The sequence below is a fragment of the Hemicordylus capensis genome, chromosome 3 (assembly GCF_027244095.1).
Source record: "Hemicordylus capensis ecotype Gifberg chromosome 3, rHemCap1.1.pri, whole genome shotgun sequence".
NCBI classification, from domain to species: domain Eukaryota; kingdom Metazoa; phylum Chordata; class Lepidosauria; order Squamata; family Cordylidae; genus Hemicordylus; species Hemicordylus capensis.
Window position 1 is genome coordinate 187,737,678 of NC_069659.1, and position 18,748 is coordinate 187,756,425.

The window sequence follows — 18,748 nt, forward strand, 5'->3', positions numbered from 1 at the left end:
ACTGATTGAGGACTGATGTGATTGTTGTGGTGATTGAGAAGGAGCCATCAATGACTATGTGTGAGAAACTTCTGAATATGTACCTCTGTCCATTTGCTACTTGATCTGATGTTAACCAGTGTTTACTGTATGAGAAGATCCTTAACTGGGTCAAGTTGCTCAATGATGTAATGTATTGGTGAATTTCCTGCAAAATGCACCATACTTCAAATTCCATCAAATGATAATAATACTTGGAGTAAATTCATCAAGTTGTGCATGACCAGCAGACAGAACTGGGACAAATTCATGCTCCATGCAAATGATTTTTTACAAAATGATAAACTTGCCCCTAGACAAAATGACCAAAATTTGGAAAACTTTATTTCAAATAGATAGATTGACATAGGAAAAGCTAGATATAAGCATTGCTGATGAGCAGCCTGCTACTACACAGTGTACTTACTACATTGTAGGGATGTGCAAAACGTTTCGGGCACAGAACGATCTGTGCCCGAAACAGCGAATTTCGGGTGATTCAGGGCCGAACTGAATCACCCACAAAAAGATCCGAGAAATTTCGGGCACGAGCCGAATTACCCAAATTTCGGGCCCAAAAATTCGGGTGATTCGGACCTCCATTTTTTTGCCTTCTTTTCCCCACTCCGTTTTGAGCTATGACGTCTATTTGAATTTCCCGCCTTTTTGCATCCCATTGACTTCAATGCAAAAAGGTTGGATGAGATGTCTGCTTGAATTTCGGGTGCCAGGGGCAAAATAGTGGGATGGGGTGGTAGTGCCCAGTGGGTGGAGGTTACCACCCCAATTGCAGAGTGATTGGGCAGAGGGCTGATTTTTGGTGAATTGTTGAAGTTTTCACGTCTTTAAGGTTTTTCCGCATAATAAGTTATAATGGAGCTTTCATCAGCCCCATAAGTGCACTTAGGGGGTGCTGGGGTGGCCCAGAGCGAGTGGTGGTGTAGTGCACATAGGGTGCCAACCACCCCCATGGGTTTCTAATCCGTGGGGTACAGGGTTGTTTCTGAGGTTTTCTGAGTGTGGATTCTGTGATAGCAAATGAGATTTTCAATGAGACACTATGAATCCACTCTAATTTGCTATCATAGAATCCACACTCAGAAAACCTCTGAAACAACAGAACCCTGTACCCCATGGGTTAGAAACCCATGGGGGTGGTTGGCAACCTATGTGCACTACACCACCACTCTCTCTGGGCCACCCCAGCACCCCCCAAGTGCACTTATGGGGCTGCTGATAGCTCCATTATAACTTATGAGGAAAAACCTTAAAGACGTGTGAACTCCAACAATTCGCCAAAAATCAACCCTCTGCCCAAATCCTTTGAAAAAATTCAGGTAGCTTCCTTGCCCCTACCCGGCACTACCACCAACCCCACCCGGCACTAGGACACCCCTTTCCCCCCGACGTGAAGCAATACACCCTTCATGGGGGAAAACCTTAAAGATGCGTAAACTTCAGAAATTCACCAAAAATCAGCCCTCTGCTCAATCCCTCTGCAGTTGGGGTGGTAACCTCCACCCATTAGGCACTACCACCCCACCCCACCCTTTTGACCCAGATCCCACGTTATGCCCCCTATCTGCCCCAAAGACATTAAAACTTCAAAAATTCACCAAAAATCAGCCCTTTGACCAATCCCCCTGAAATTTGGGTGGTAGCCTCCACCCATTGGGCACTACCACCCCATCCCACTATTTTGCCCCTGGGACCCATTTTTTTAACCTGAATCGATTCGGATTTGGATTTAATCCGAACCGGATCGGGGGTGATTCGGGTAGCCCATATTCGGGCACAGAACAGAACGGGGGTGATTCGGTTCGGGTCCCGAGGCAAATCGCCGAAAACCCGAATTGCACACCCCCACTACATTGTGTAATGACAAATGCTCAAAGCATTTGTTATTATGAATTCATTTTTTAAAAAGTAACCTCAGAACAACCAAGGGCTCAGAAGAAAGTTCAAGAGCAGTGGAGTAATATGCTTTCCTTTGGCATCAAGCTCAAATCTGCATATACAATTCTGGTAGAAAAAGTGCTGGAGGAATCTAGCAGTGGTGACATTGACCCTCCAAAAGAGGCACAGTAGTGGCTATTACAGGTCGTCATAAGACATGGAAGAAAAATGCAAGAAGTGGGATGTTGCAGACAAATAGGATATCTCAATTAAAAAAATAAAAGCAATGCATTTTGAGTATTGAGTAAAGTCATGAGCTTTTATTTTAGAAGATCACAACATGCTAAAACATTGTTCATCTTGCAGCTGTTAACGGTTCTGCCTATGGATCTACTGCAGTGTTTGGGTGTGGACTTGATATACTGAAGTCTGAAGCAGGGGCGTAACTACTATTAGGCAAGGGGAGGCAGTTGCCTGGGGGCCCCACTGCCTTGGGGGGGCCCCAAAGACACCTCACATGATGAGTCCCCATTGCCCCCTGCCCAGCCCCAGGTCCCCTCAGCCACTTGCCCTGTTTGCCCTCTCTCCTGCTTGTTCTCCTGGCTGGCAATCTAAGCAGCAGACAAGCTGCCTGCAAAGAGCTCCTTTTCTCCCCGCCTCTCAGCTGATCGGCAGGTGGGCGGGGCTTCCAGGGAGGCTTCCATGTAGGCCTCAGTGAAGCCTGAACTGGAGTAGGCTTGCAGGGAGGCCCCAAGGAAGGAAGCAGGCAGGCAGGCAGGCAGAGTGGCCCCCACAGCTCTCTGCAGCAGACTCTCTTTGTGCCCAGCCCAGCATTTGCCAGGTAGAATGTGAACTCCTTTTTGTGGTCACCCTCCCCCCCCGCCGCCCATATATAGGGATCTGCTTGCCATAGGGCTTTGATATGGAGGGGGGGGGAGACTGAGAAGTCTCTGAATATTTAAGTTAAAACAGCTTGGAAAATTTGCTGGCTTAAAAAAAACCCTATCTAAAAAATCCTATAAGTGGCTTGTTTCATGGCAGAAAATTATAAAAACTTCTGGAACAAACAATATTATAATTATTTATTTATTTATTCATTCATTCATTCATTGATAAATGCACTTATGCTCAAGTTGTTTTGCAACCAAGAAGGTCTGAGTGAGAACTGTGAAGCATGTGTGGTACTTTAATTTAATTTAATTTTTCTTGTGTTTGAAGTAGGGGTGTTCCTGAATGGTCTTCGGCACCAGCGGGGGTAGTACTTTAAGGGCGGGGGAGGGAGTATTCACCCCCCCGCCACGTTTCCCCCGCCAGCGCTCTGCAAATTTCAAGCCCCTCGGGGCGGCAGCGTTCCTCCCTGCTGCCCCGTTCCCCCCGTCGGCCTTTGAAACATTTCGGGCACAAGCCTAGTGTGAACTGCTCCCCAATAACTCGCAGGGACTTCAGGGTCAGTCTGGCCAACATGTGAATGCAGCACCTCCATTCTAGAGGAGATGTGTGTTAAAGCGCTTTAAAAGCCTCCTGTGAAAAACCTCCTGCAATCAAACTTTACTGAATTTGTTCAAAATTCTGAGAAAACATACATAGGCTCACACTGCATGGTTAAAAGTCTCCTTTGCTAATCTGCAGCGAGGGTCCCATTTTAATAATTAGTGTTTCTAATGTGTTCTAGGCATTAAAAGTAGCACAAATATATAGTACTCAATGTATATCACTATATATTGTGAAGTGTGTGTGCATGTGTGTATTCAGTGAAATGTATTTCTAGGCAGCATACTTATTTTGAAATATCAGACTTAAATCCTTGGGGGCCTGGGGTGTGCAGAGGCCCTGGACTTTGGGGGGGGGTGCATTTTAAAATCTGGTCTCTGGGCCCACTCCAACCTTGCTACACCCCTAGCCTGAAGGCTTCTGCAAGGATGGTTTTGATGGCTGCAAAGAGCAACTGCAGCAATCTATATGTTGCTCAAGACGCTGCATGATACCTTGAAGGACCTTCAGAAATTTGATGCTAATAGCTGCTTTAAAAACCCAGTTGTCTTTATTAATACCAGCAGACAGGAACATAGGATATGCTGTAGGATACTGAATCACATGATCACTAATGTCCAGTCATTTTGCTTCAGGAATTCTTATTAATGTTGTAACACTTTGTCTGACAAGCAGAAAACAATCCTCATCTGAGTCATCTAGGACATGGCATCATCTGTGATATACCATCCTCCATTCCACATGTAATAACAGGTTGCATATTAGTGCATACCATTATTAATAAATTGGAATGGAGGCAACAATGATTCTAGTATAGCCCATTTCACTAGTTAGCTTTTATGTATGCTTTTTATGTATACATGCCTGCCACTTCTAAAATGGTGCAAAAATGTAGAAGGAAGTTTACCTTTAGAAATATCTTTATCTTCCAGTAGATGGAAATAAAGCAATGGTTTGTAAATACTTGTTTGGAAAAAGAATTGGAGTATTCCAAGTGTCAAGTATGTAAAGTACAAGGATAGTCGTGCAGATTGCAGTGTACTTGAACAGAACCTCAGAGAGAACACGTTGTGGACTGTAGCCAATAGCACTAAAGTTGGTGAGGATTACAGGTTCCTGGCTAAATTCTAAAATAATTCAGAAAGGCTGGAGGCTGGTAGAGACAGTGAGGGGATTTTTTCTTCATGGCAGCAGTGAAAGCCGTAGGAAGGGAGGAATAAGGAGAAAGCATCGTAAGTTGTTTTACATACCTTTCTACTCACTCTCACTCTAGACTACCATCTAGACATGCAGTTTCCAACCTAGGGTCCTCCAGATGTTGCTGAACTACAACTCACAGCATCCCCAGCTACACTGTATTGTTGCTCGGAATGATGGGAGTTGTAGTTCAGCACTTCGGTTCGCATTGCTTCTGCGGATTCACATTCGGTGGAGTTATCCTGGGTACTGAGGAGTCTAATTTCTACTCCTTCTGTTTCTAATTGGCTCCTGGAGGTGCTCTGCTCTGATGCCCTCAGTGGGTTCTTTGCAGACAAAATCTCCTGTATTCGGTCCGACTTGGATTCCACTTTTTCTGCAGGGTCTACGAAGGAGGTGTCCAGCAATCCTTCTTGCAGTATTAGGTTGGATCAGTTTCAGTCTGTGATTCCTGAGGATGTGGACAAGCTGCTTGGAGCAGTGCAGTCCACCACTTGTTCTCTGGACCCTTGCCCGAATTGGCTGCTTCGATCTAGCATGGAGATTATTTGAGGAGGCCTGGTGAATATCATAAATGCATCGCTGAGGGAGGGTAAGGTGCCTCCATGCTTGAAGGAGGCAATAATTAGATCGTTTCTTAAGAAGCCTTACCTAGATCCCTCGGCGATGGATAATTATAGGCCAATCTCTAATCTCCCTTGGTTGGGCAAGGTGATCGAGAGGGTGGTGGCCGACCAGCTCCAGGCAGTCTTGGAGGAAACTGATTATCTTGACCAGGGATTCTCAAACTTGGGTCCTCAGGTGTTATTGGAGGACCCAAGTTTGAGAATCACTGATCCAGACCCATTTCAAACCGGCTTTAGAGCTGGCTATGGGGTTGAGACAGCCTTGGTCGGCCTGATGGATGACCTATACCGGGGAATCGACAGAGGGAGTGTGACTCTGTTGGTTCTCTTGGCTCTCGGCGTTGTTCAGTACCATCGACCATGGTATCCTTCTGGGTCACCTGGCAGAGTTGGGGATAGGAGGCACTGCTCTGCAGTCGTTCAGCTCCTATCTCTCGAGCAGATCCCAGATGGTGGAGCTTGGTGACAGTTGCTCTTCTCAACGAGAGCTCCCTCAGGGCTCCATTCTGTCACCAATGCTTTTCAATATTTACATGAAACCGCTGGGTGAGTATGCTGATGACACCCAAATCTACTTCTCTCTGTCATCTGCTTCATCAGGAAATGGTGTTCATTCCCTAAATACCTGCCTACAGGCAGTAATGGGCTGGATGAGAGATAACAAATTGAAGCTGAATCCAAGCAAGATGGAGGTGCTCATTGTAGGGGCTCAGAATCTGAGGGATGAGTTAGATCTTCCTGTGCTGGATGGGGTTACACTCCCCCGGAAGGAGCAGGTACACAGCTTGGTGGTACTCCTGGATCCAAGCCTCACTCTTGTAGGTGGAGGCTATGGCCAGGAGTGCTTTTTATCAGCTTAGGCTAATTCGACAGCTGCATCCATTCCTATAGGAGGATGACCTCAGAACAGTGGTGCACCAGCTGGTAACCTTCAGGTTTGACTACTGTAATGCTCTCTACATAGGGCTGCCTTTGTATGTAGTTCGGAAACTTCAGTTAGTTCAAAATGCAGCAGCAAGGCTGGTCTCCGGGGCAAATCAGAGAGACCATATTATGCCTGTTTTGAAACAGCTGCACTGGCTGCCGATAAGTTTCCGAGCAAAATACAAAGTGCTGGTTATTACCTTTTAAAGCCATGAACGGCTTAGGTCCAGGTTACCTTAGAGAGCGCCTTCTTCGGTCTGATCCCTACCGCACACTAAGATCATCTGAGGAGGTCCGGTTCCAGTTGACACCAGCAACCCAGAGGTGGGCCTTTTCTGTAGCTGTTCCTGGACTGTGGAATGCGCTCCCTGAAGACATCCATAATTTGAATTCTTTATTGGAATTTAGGAGAGCCCTAAAGACCTACCGGTTTGGCCTGGCCTTCCAGTGCTCTTAAATTGTTTTAAAGGGTCTTTGATGTTTGTGAACCACCCTGAGCTATTTTGTAAGGGCGGTCTAAAAATCAAATAAATAAATAAATAAATTTCTGGAGAACCCCAGGTTGGCAATCACTGGTCTAGACCATAATGCAAGCTTTGTAACATAAACACAAAACTTTGTGAGCAATCAGTGCAACCACTTGCAACCCTTTTCAGGTAGTAGCAGAGAGATGCTCATGCATCACTACTTCCTGTGACAAGGATGCTGCTTTCTCCATGACTCCCCTCTTGGTTTGACTCTTCACCACCACCTTTCCCCCTGCATTATAGACCCTGCTTGTGAATCTGGTGGCTTCAGTAAGGTGCAGAATCATCTTTGAATATCCCAGTTATGCTAACAGTCAGAAGCTGCCTGGCTTGAGCTTGAGAACCGTAGACGTACAGTGGTGCAAACCAATGAACTGCAACAGCCTTGCCAGGAGATACTGAGGTGCTGAACATGCCCAGTTAGGCTGGTCAGTGGATCCTGCTGAAGCAAGTATCGCTGTAAAGGCTTCCTGTTCAGACTAAGACGTTGCCTCAGCAACAAGATGTCCATGTTCCTGGTGCAGGGGCATACCAAGGTTGGAGTGGGCCCGGAGATGAGGTTTTTAAATGGGCCCCTCACTGCCTTCCTCTCCTTCTCCTGGTCCCATGTCTCTGCTGAAGAAGAACATCAAGGACACGTGTAATATAGTGTGGCAGGTTAACAGAGGACAGGAGACTACAGTTACAAGGTGTCAACAACAGCAGAACCAAATAATACAACGGTATCAGCTTTGTGAAATACAAGAGGGCAATTCATACTTGCTCCCACAAGACCAGCTCTTCTCCTCCTTCTGTGGGTTTCAAAGGAAGCTTCTGTTCCAAGTACAATTTTTGTCAGTGCTGTAGCATGGTGGGATTTAAAAAAACACCACCACCACAGTATTTTTCATTTGGAAAAGGCAGGTGAAGGGATAACAAGGAAAACCAGTTTAAATTTAGCAAGCAATCACGATGCTAGGCTAGCTCCACTCTTCCCCAACCCTCAAGTATTGTGAGCCATTCTAGGAGCAAGGAACATTTGGGGGGGGGGGAGAAACACATAAAGGAACAAGTAAGTCTTTCAATTGGGGATAGAATAAATCTCCCTCCACAAATGTGGGAAGCAGGGGGAAAATCTCACACAGATAAGAGTTGTTTGACTTTCCTTTAGCGATGTGCACGGTCCAGACCGGCACAGAGGGGGGGGGTCTCCCTTCAGGGGCGGGGGGGTAGAACTTACCCCTCCCGCCGCTTTTCCTCCTCCGGCACTGAATTTTTGTTTGGACCCAATGGGTCCCGAATCGGTCCGGAGGCCATGTTGGAGGCCTCCGGACTGGTTCCGAGCCAGACCGAACCGGTCCGGCACCAAGGGGGGGTGTCCCTTTAAGGGCGGGGGGGGTAGAACTTACCCCTCCCGCCGCTCTTCTCCCTCTGGCGCTGTTGTATTTAGTGAAGATTTTGGGGCGGCAGCGTTCTTTGCTGCTGCCCCTGCCCCCGTCATCGCCTGCAAGTCCTTCTAAGTGCTGCACGCATGCGTGCACGGTGGCGCAAGTGCGCGCGCCACCTACGTCACACGCAGCGCGCATGTGATGTAGGTGGCAGGCGCATGCGCGCCGCCGCGCGTGCATGCGCGCAGCACTTAGAAGGACTTGCAGGCGACGACGGGGGCAGGGGCAGCAGCGAAGAACGCTGCCGCTCCAAAATCTTCACTAAATACAACAGCCCCAGAGGGGGAAGAGCGGCGGGAGGGGTAAGTTCTACCCCCCCCGCCCTTAAAGGGACACACACACACCCGGTGCCAGTCCGGACCGTGCACGTGCATACTTTCCTTTCCACTTGAATAGCTAGCTCCTAGCTGAGCTCTGTCCTTAGTTCAAGTAGGGTAGGAGTTCAAGATGAGGCTGGGGAAAGACAGGGCTGCTGCTTTAATCCTTGTCAAAAGAGAAATTGGGAGTCACAGAGAACCTGCTTGGGGGGACTGCCCACATGCCCTTCCTCCTTTACTGCTGCACCCACATTCCCTCCCTTCCTCCCTCCCTGCTTGCTTGCTTACTTGCTGCACCCTACATCTCCTCTGCACTCACCAGGTCTCCACAGAGGCTAATGGTAGCAGGAGGCAAAATCAACTACAGCCTTCTGTGGTGGGTGAGCAGGATGCTTTCTTTATACGTGGGCCTCTCTAGGACTCTCATTACTCAAGGGTCTTTCTAGGACTCTCTATTTGCTACCTTTAACCCTCCTCTTGTCTTGTCCCTGCAAACTCAAAATGGCAGCTCAGGATTTGAGGCTTCTGCTAGAGAGACCTGGTGATGGGGAAGGCGTTGGGAGCCCCCACCTACGCTGCCCGCTGCCTTTGCTCCCAAGGCCCTGGCTTTTGTCTTGCTTCGCCTCCATCCCCAGTAGGCAGTGGGTATAGATTAGCCTCCCAAGAGCAGCTCCAGAGGAAAAGGGCCAGGGCCACTCTTCCCAACGCAGCAAGGACTGGCCTTGCGGGGCTCTCAGAGGCTGTGGGCCAGGAGACATTCATCTCCCTTTGTCTTATTAACAGTATGCCCTGTCCTGGTGGGTTTTTATTGTCAATCCCTGATTTGTCTGCTTGGCTTTAAGCCTTGGTTTCAGCTCTGACTTTTGGCTTAGTTCCTGGTTCAACCACTTGGCTTTGACTCTTATTCTGGCTTGCCTCCTGACTCCTGGTCTGTCCTCCCAATCCCAACTTTGGTCTCTGAACCTCTCCTATAGTAGTTCCTCCAGCCAGGAGTGGCCCATCCTTACAAGCTGGGGGAGGAGTGTTGAACAACAGGCAGCTGCTTCCGGTTCCCTGAGGCTCTCCTCTCTCATTCCACCCCACCCCACCCCAGCCCAGAGATAAGGAGAGCTGTGCTGCTTGTAGGCTGTCTATTCATCAGGTAGAGCTCTGTGGGCTGGTTAATCATTCACCAGCCCACACAGCTGTACCTGATGAATGACCAGCCTGCAGGCCACACAGCTCTTGTTAACTCTGGGGCAAGGCAGAATGAGAGAGAGGAGCTGCCAGGAAATGAAGGCAGCTGCGTCTTGTTCAGCACCCCACTCCCCTAGCTCATTAGGACAGGCTGCTCCTAAACTAGCCATTCGTTTGAAAAGCATCTTTGGTAGAGGATCACTTGAACAAATTTGTGCTTGCAACCTAAACCCCTTGCTGTTTCTTTGAGCAAGGCCAAAACAAGCTGCGTACATTCATTCTGCAAATTTGCCTTCACTAAGTGGTATAATTGCAAGAAAAGCAGCTCTCTCCACTGTAGCGCCTTCATTTCTGCAGAAGTGTTTCTGCATGATTGAGAATTTGCTAATGATGTCACATCCATTAGCAAATTCTCAATCGTGCTGAAACACTTCTGCAGAAATGAAGGCGCTACTGTGCAGCACAGGCAGCAACAAAACATGAAGTAAATACTGCTCCTCTGGGCACAGAACAAAACTGGTGCCCCTTTCATCCAAGCAATGGGTAGGATAACTAGTGCTTTCAGAAGGGCAATATGCTAGTAATCCTGAATGAAGCCTAGTTCTCACAAATAGGTTTCTGGGGTCTGCCACTTCACACTGCAGGTCATAGGCTCATGTAACTGAATGTTTTGTAACATAATTAGTTTTTAGCAAACTGGCTGAATTTCTGTGATATTTTAGCAAACATGCAGAATTTGATGGGATGGTCCACCCAAAAGTAGGTGTGTGTAGTGGCTAAGAGGCTGAGCTATAGCAAGTCCCTGGTTTGCCTCTTTCTGTGCCATGAACACGTTAGGTAGCCTTAGGCAAGTCATTCTCTATCTCATTCTCCATCTTCCTCCCCGCATCTGTAAAATAGGGATAATACTAATGTACTATAATCCTATTGTAAGACTAATACATTTATACAATATATACATGCTGAGTATTATAGAAATATTTATGTTGATTAGGTTGATGGAATTTGTTTTTTTATCTCATGTTGCGAGAGAGGCAACGGATAGTAGTGAAGATGAGGAAATTGTGATTGGTCCAATGCCCGCCAAAGGACCAGTACAATCCAGCATAACCACAGAGTTTGAACACCGTGCTCAGAGGATGAAGGCGAAACTTCTTGGACAAGATGTTGTAAGTGTAATTCATCACTTCGGCTAATTTTTAGAAGACTTGTCAGCTTTTGTATGCATTTTTATTAGACTCACTGTACTTCTCCTGAAAATGGTAGTATTGTGTGTCAAGAAAAGATGAGATGCTTCTGATTTTGTTTGCTGTTTTAAAAGGATGAATCCAAACCAATTAAAAGAGAGTCTTGGATGACAGAACTTCCACCAGAGCTCAAAAGTTTTGGACTTGGCCCTCGAACATTCAAAAGAAGAGCTGATGATAAACCGGGAGATAGATCAGTTTGGACCGATACACCAGCTGACCAAGAAAAGAAAGCCAAAGTAAGCCTTCATTCATTCATACATCCAAACCAATATTATTAAATAGAATACTAACTATTAGCAGCTGAGAAAGTACAGATGCAAAGTTTACCCAGTGAAAGCTTTTTTTCATTGTATTCTTATATGGCATTGTATTCTTTTTTCTTCTTCATTGTATTCTTATGTGTCAAAGCAGCATTGGTAAACAAATGAAAACTTGAAGAGTCACATAGAAAATATCTGACTAAATAAACTGTTGCCTACAAAAGCTCATGCCACTACACCCATTATGTACCATGCCAGTTTCCTTGCTAGTAGGGGAGCTCTGATATAGAGGTGGTGTTCCTCTTTGTGTAATGAGTGCTTCCTTTGTCATTTGGGAGCAGCTCTGCACTGCTGGAAGCTGTATGTACATGTTGGAGCATCCATGCAGCTTTGGTTGAAGGATTTTGTATTTTTCTTCTACTGGCTAAAATCTTATCATAGGCTCTGTACGGTGGATTATGGGCTTGGGACTTAAGACAGCTGACCTTGCCACTTATGCCAAGGTAGCAGCTGCCCCATTACCACTACATTTTATTTTATTTATTATTTTATTTTTTATATTTATATCCCGCTCTTCCTCCAAGGAGCCCAGAGCAGTGTACTACATACTTAGGTTTCTCTTTCACAACAACCCTGTGAAGTAGGTTAGGCTGAGAGAGAAGTGACTGGCCCAGAGTCACCCATCAAGTATCATAGCTGAATTAGGATTTGAACTCGGGTCTCCCCAGTCCTAGTCCAGCACTCTAACCACTACACCACGCTGCATTTCCATTGCAGGGGAAAGCCATCCAACAGATGCTTCTCCATCCATTGCAGGGGAAAGCCATTTGGGCGACAGGAAAGGGGGGGTGGCATTCTTAGGCCCACAAAGTGGCTAAAACAAAGTGGTTTTGTCTTACTTTTTGATGCATCCAACTCAGCCGTGCTTGTCTCACATGCGGTGCCACCGTAGGAGCCTAAGCCCCTGCTTGCACCACAGGAGTGACGGGATCAGAATGTAACCTTGCGGCTTTTATGGAATATGTCGAAAATATTCCAGCTCTTGTTTGTTAGATGCCTGTAAATGTAGGTCATCTCTGCATTTGTGCAGTCAACTTCTCTGTATAGTTACCTGCCTTGACAAGTAGAATTGCCCTCTGAGGCGCACCCATGTATAAAATCATAGAGTTTTATATTTGGAAGGGGCCCTGGAATTCTTCCAGCCCAACACTGTGCTCAGTGCAAGAAGATCCAAACCACCCTTACTTTGATTTAAATATAGATTTCCACTGGTACCAGCTAACCAATCTGTCTTTTCCCATTCACTAGGAAATGCAAGATACAAAGAAATCTGTCAGTAAAGATGATGCAGAGATTCTGCTGACAGAGAGAGACAAGAGGCTGGCTGAACAAGTGTCCTTATACAATGTATGTATTGTTTGGCATTAATCTGTCTCCCCCGCCCCCATTTTCTCTCTAGGGATGTTGGTTTCTGTGGAATGTTTCTAGTACCGAAACCTTTTGTCTTTTTGGAGTTCACCTACTCACATCAAGAAGATCATGATTATGCCTTTAAAAAACTGTCAGTAGTAGCACAATAGAGTTATTAAAAAAGAATTTCCAGGGATGTGTATACCACCTTTCCTACAATGTTTATTTAAAATCACTGCCCTATCAGAACTCTAATTACTGGGATTAAGCTCCAGAGTGGAATCATACAACTATTATTTTCACATTCTAATGGCACTTATATAATAGTATCCTGGTTGTTTGAACAAAGCATTTCCATCACATGCAAGAAGTTCTGCCAGTAGGAAGGAAAATGCACATGTGATAAGCTTGTCAATTGATTAACTAGTGCTGGTCATCTGATTTTTCCTATGTTTAAAACCTTATGAAACTTCATTCAGTTTCAGATAATGCTAAAAGATAAAAAACATTTGGGCTGAATGAAAAAGTTTAAACATAGAACAGCCCAAAGAAGGCTTATTATGTTTCATGGATCTGTGAATCTCTAAGAGCAATTGAGCTGCTGGTGTTCACATACCCATATCTAGGCACAGAAAGACTAAAAAAAACTACAGAGAGAATAACCCTGTGTGAGATTATAGCACTCTTTAAGCGTTGTGAAAAATGAACCAAGAAACAAAAAACCTGTGATACTTTCTTGGTTCGCAACTTGATTAATGTAATACGTTGTGAAGGTTTAGCATAGATCACTCAGACTTCTCAGGTGTTTCCTTAGGAGGAGAAGGACCCTCATTCATCTCCCCGCCCCCTTATTTGACTCTCAAAAGGCTGTCAGAAGTTCTTTTAAAACAGCTTATGGAAACAAATGATAATGCAGCATATATAATGAAGCAAGGAATGCCCTAGACCAGAGAGAGGCACGGGAAGGTTATTATGGCTTCCATTTGAATTTTTGGTGCTTATTCCCCTTTGAACTACATTTTTGAAATGTTTAAAAGAAACAACAGGAAAATATATGATTTATCTGTAATTTATTCTTTTTTTTTTTGCCTGATAGTTTTGTTTTGTTAAAGTGTTTCCAGATTTGTTTCTCCTTCGTTTCAGCTTACATCATTTTTGTAAACATTTCACTCTTAATCTATCATATTCTTTCTTTTCCAGGATTCTCAGAGATCTGAATCTCTTATGGATATACACCACAAGAAACTAAAAAGCAAAGCTGCCCAAGAGAAGAATAAGCCCCAGGAAAGAAGGCCATTTGACCGTGACCAGGATCTCCAAGTCCATCGGTTTGATGAAGCACAAAAGAGAGCGCTCATAAAGAAATCTAGAGACTTAAACACCAGATTTTCCCATGGCAAATGCAACATGTTTTTGTAATTTAAGTGCATGATGATACTGTAAAACAAGAGGTAGTGTTGCATAATAAAACATCTTTTTAAAAACAGCACCTGTATGGAAAAAAATCATACTTCTTTAGAGCAGAGATCCACAATGTGTTCAGAATCTCCTTGTATTAGGTAATAGAACTAAAATCTGCAGCAATAGAAAAAAGATATGTGGTCTGTTCCCTCAATACATTACTGAAATTAATAGACCTATTATAAATGAGCAAGCATAGGCACTCTCTCCTAAATGGATTTGAGGAAAGAAATGTCTTTAGCTCATATTTCTAATATGGTTATGGAGCTGTTCAGATTTAAAATGCCATGATATATACATATTTCAAAACTCAAATTTTGGGCCTGATAATGAGAGAGAGATAGTCAAATGGAATTTGCAGACAACTTGGGGTCTAATCTTAATTCTGATTTCAGGAAAAGCTATTATAGTTATTTGCCTCTGTATTATACAAGAGGGTTAATGTATGGATAATGCATTCTGGCCTCCAACTATGTTAGGAGTTGTGTGTGAGGAATGCTTCCATAAGTGCACAGAGGGTGGCGATTTGTAGTGATCCCCACTTCCCTTTGCAACCGCCTTTGCCTCCTGGAAAAAAAATTTCATACTCAGTTTGGTTAAAAGATTGTAGACAAAAGAGACAGAGGCACCTATCAGTTGGACTGGAACATAGTGAGAAGGATCCCAAGGGTCTGCCTCAAGTTGCCGATTGACCTCCAGCGGTGATGGTGAACTTTTAATGGGTAGGAATGTACCCGAATCATTTTGGTGCCTCTTTGGTGAGGCATTGAAATGATTCGGGGTCCTGCAGCCAAAACATTTCAGCAAGGGGTGCAGGTATCTTTAAAAGGAGGCAGGCAGGTCTTACCTGCTCCTCTGATGAGCTGCCGCTGCCCCATCACAGTGTTCTTGTGCTTAAAACATAACTTTAAAGCAGCAGCTGTGCTGCTGTCCTCTTTAAAGCACCATGCCGATGGGAATGCAGCTTCCAGAAGCCCTTTCATGCTGTCAGGTTGCAAATGGTGTTGGTTCATGCATCAACACCATTTGTGTGCCGAAACCACACTAGGGCTGCTGGGAACAGTATCCCATCAGCACAGTGTGGTGTGTTAAAGAGAACAGCAGCATGGCTGCTGCTTTAAAGTTACGTTTTAAGCACGACAGCACTGTGATGTGGGCGGGGGTGGTGACAGCGGCTCACCAGAGAAGCGAGTTGGACCTGCCTGCCTCCTAAAGGTACTGCTCCCCACCCCCCTAGGATGTGCACAAAGCATTTTGTGCCCATCACTATTAATGGGTATGTGGGAAAGGAGATGTTTTGTAAGTGTTGCTTCTCTTATTGCCACAGTGCTGTGGTGTACTTCTGAACCTTCTCCCTAATACACATGCACTTCTCCCCTCCGTATTGGATATTGGCAACCACAGGGAGTTGGATGCCATGAAGTGGAATTTTTATCCCACATTATTTATTTATCAGATTGGTACACCTCCCCAAACTTTCATCTCTGGGTGGGTAACAATAACATAAAACAAGTTAAAACATACATAATACTTAACACAGTTTAAACAATTTAAAAGTAAAAAACAGATTAAAACCTAAAAATTTAAAAAGCTGAAAGAGCTTGGCTGAAGAGGTGGGCTCTCAAATGCTTTTTTAAAAATTGCCAGAGATGGGGAGGATCGTATTTCAGTAGGGAGTGCATTCCACAATCTCGGAGCAGCAACCGAGATGGCCCGTCCCCACATGGCCATCAGCTGAGCTGGCGGCAGCTGGAGACGGACCTCTCCAGATGACCTCATTGTGCAGTGGGGCTCATAATGACATTCTCTTAGATACCCAGGGCTCAAGCCGTTATAACCAGCACTTTATATTTTGCCTGGAAACCTATTGGCAACCAGTGTAGCTCTATCAGTAAAGGAGTTATAATGGTCTCTCTGATAAAGAAGTGCCAATAAAAGAAATTGATTTCAAAACTTGTGAATTCAGTTTGTGAATGAAGAGAAGAGATTTATCAAGAATGCAGAATATTAGCAATGTCAGAGACAATCAATAAAATAGATTCCTCCATGCCAAAATCCAAACAATTTTTTTAAAATATAATTATTGGGTCAGTTTAGTCTCTATTTCCAAAATGATTCTCCCCATTTCCCCTCAGCACATCCATAAAACATAATTGTCAGTGTGGATTAATAAAGCCCTTACTCCCAATGAAAGAATAAAAGGGTCCCCAGGTTGCTGGGAGCAGTGAGTGAGCTGAGGAAATCATTGCATGGTGGGGGACTGGGGAAACATCAAGAGCAGCATAATCATCATTAACAACAAATTATGTATATCGCTTTTCAAGAAGTTACCAAAGCAGTTTACACAGAGAAATAATAAGATGGATCCGGTCCCCAAAGGGCTCACAATCTAAACAGAAACATAAGCTGGTCTTGTGGTAGCAAGCATGACTTGTCCCCTTAGCTAAGCAGGGTCCACCCTGGTTGCATATGAATGGGAGACTTAATGTGTATGCACTGTTAGATATTTCCTCAGGGGTGGAGCCGCTCTGGGAAGAGTAGAAGGTTCCAAGTTCCCTCCCCGGCAGCATCTCCAAGAGAGGGCTGAGAGAGATTCCTGCCTGCAGCCTTGGAGAAGCCACTGCCAGTCTGTGAAGACAATGCTGAGCTAGATAGACCAATGGTCTGACTCAGTATATGGCAGCATCCTATGTTCCTATGTAGTATAATAATCGGGATAATGACATGAACAGAGACAGAGGTATCTGGCACTTGAGCAAAGAATGGAAGGAATGTGAAAACTACCTTGTACATCATGGCACTGAAAATTAAGGCAGCCCTGTGAGCCAGCTGCATGGTCCCCTAGTGAATCCTGTCTTGTTTCTGCCAGAATGACAATGGCAGTAATAATACAGATCCCAGCAATGAAACTGTATCTCACATTTATGCTCAGGACCAATAACTAGACTGTACTCCAGCCACAAATGCATCCAGTCCCTTCCCAATCATGTATTTTTTTTTAAAAAAATGAGATTTGATATGGGTCTATATTTGCTATCCAGTTTTTAAAAAATATGTGTGTGTATGTACATGCGCCACATGCTTGTTTATGTAACCAAACCCTGAACTATTGGGGAAACAAATACTAAGCCATGATTTGGCATTACCTGATCCTTTCTCGTTTCGCACACAGAGATTCCCTCCCTCCTTCCCTGGTATGAGGCAAATCACAGTTTGCTGTTCCATCCAACTAGCATCCTATGGTTTATGCTTGCCCTAGAAACTGGAAATCAGGGTTGGATCCCAATTTGACAGGCAAGCACAAATCCTAGTTTGCTTCCACATGAAATGGCAAACTAATTATCCTGAAAGCAGGAAAGGAAGTGGGGAATCACTACATGGTGAAGAGGAAGAGAGGGGCAGGGGAACAGAAGTCTGATGATCCAGCCAAGTTTGTTCAAAGAATGCTCAATAGCTTTTTGGCATTACGTCTGAACTACCTCTGTTGTAAATAGTTTGCATGCAAGGGTTGGGCTAAGCAGAAGGAGGCAGCTACGTAAGACAATAGATGCTGAGTATCATTCTAGGATGACAACCTATCAGTTATATTTTAACTGGGTGGGGTGGGGGGGCACAGTTTGGATTTTTCTTGGGCATTCTGCATGTGTGGACAATGAGTTTTATCTCCTAAAAGAGCAAAAATGAGCAATTGCTGTCTCTTCGGTATGGCAGCCTTAATTCTGTACCGAGGTTCAGAGTTCTAAAAAGAACACAAGTCTCTAGTCCATTCATCTAGATGTAAAACAAAGATTCAAAGCAGAAGCTCATTGAAGTTTCAGATAGGTTTTTCACAGCTCTGCTACCGGAAATCCTTTACCAGGGATTCCTTGGCTTGCTCCCTAGGACCATCTACATGCAAGGCATGGCTTCTGTCTCTGAACCTTCCAAAAACTCACAAAACATGTCAGTCATCATCCCTCGTGATCTCTCTTGGAGCCATTCAATCTGTGCAGTTGTATTCTACAAGCATCCTCTAGAGCAATGGAAGCACTAGCTGTGGGGGCAAACTTGCATTTTCCCCAGTGGCAAGGTCACTTGGGAACTGCCCTAAGCAGTAGTGCATTGGAGGGCTGCGGTATAAACTGTTTAAATACTAAACACTGGGAACATGTAATATACCTACCTGCTGTCCTGATCACCTCCAATAACCTAGCAATGCACAAGTGGGAAGACAGAACTGAAGGCTAATGCTGTGTTCTGCCCCTAAATGCCCTTGTTTGCTTGATTCATATGGGCAAAGCTGTGTATGGTAAAACTGTATATTCTGTCATTAAGGACTGATGTTATTCTGTTCCCCTCCTTTGTTGGTGGCACTGTGGCACAATATATGTAATGTATGTTATATATAATATATAACCACATGGAGCCAGCATGGTGTAGTGGTTAGAGTGCTGGACTAGGACCAGGGAGACCTGAGTTCAAATGCCTATTCAGCCATGATACTAGCTGGGTGACTCTGGGCCAGTCACTTCTCTCTCAGCCTAACCTACTTCACAGGGTTGGTGTGAGGAGAAACCCAAGTATGTAGTACACCACTCTGGGCTCCTTGGAGGAAGAGCGGGGTATAAATGTAAAAATAAATAAATAAATGATATATGTGAATATATATATGTGTGTGTGTGTAATATATGTGATATAATATATATTATACGAATATGTGTGTGTTGAATTAGTTTGTGTGTGTTCCTTTAAGAGATTCAGTTGAAGGAAGGAGTACAGTGCCGTATTC

The 18,748-nt window shown here is 44.8% G+C and overlaps 1 protein-coding gene across 3 annotated transcripts in view; it reads left to right on the plus strand.

Moving 5' to 3' along the window:
* The window catches only part of GPALPP1 (GPALPP motifs containing 1), a 40,341-nt gene extending 26,335 nt beyond the window's left edge, over positions 1 to 14,006 (plus strand). For 2 of the 3 annotated variants that reach the window (XM_053310793.1, XM_053310792.1), the window contains exons 5-8: positions 10,622 to 10,768; positions 10,921 to 11,085; positions 12,418 to 12,516; positions 13,720 to 14,006. In XM_053310793.1, coding sequence (XP_053166768.1) covers positions 10,622 to 10,768; positions 10,921 to 11,085; positions 12,418 to 12,516; positions 13,720 to 13,938 — 630 coding nt within the window. In that variant the 3' untranslated portion in view covers positions 13,939 to 14,006. The remainder of the gene's footprint in view (positions 1 to 10,621; positions 10,769 to 10,920; positions 11,086 to 12,417; positions 12,517 to 13,719) is intronic. The other variant, XM_053310795.1, reaches the window with a different exon arrangement.
* Positions 14,007 to 18,748: the final 4,742 nt, after the last annotated feature.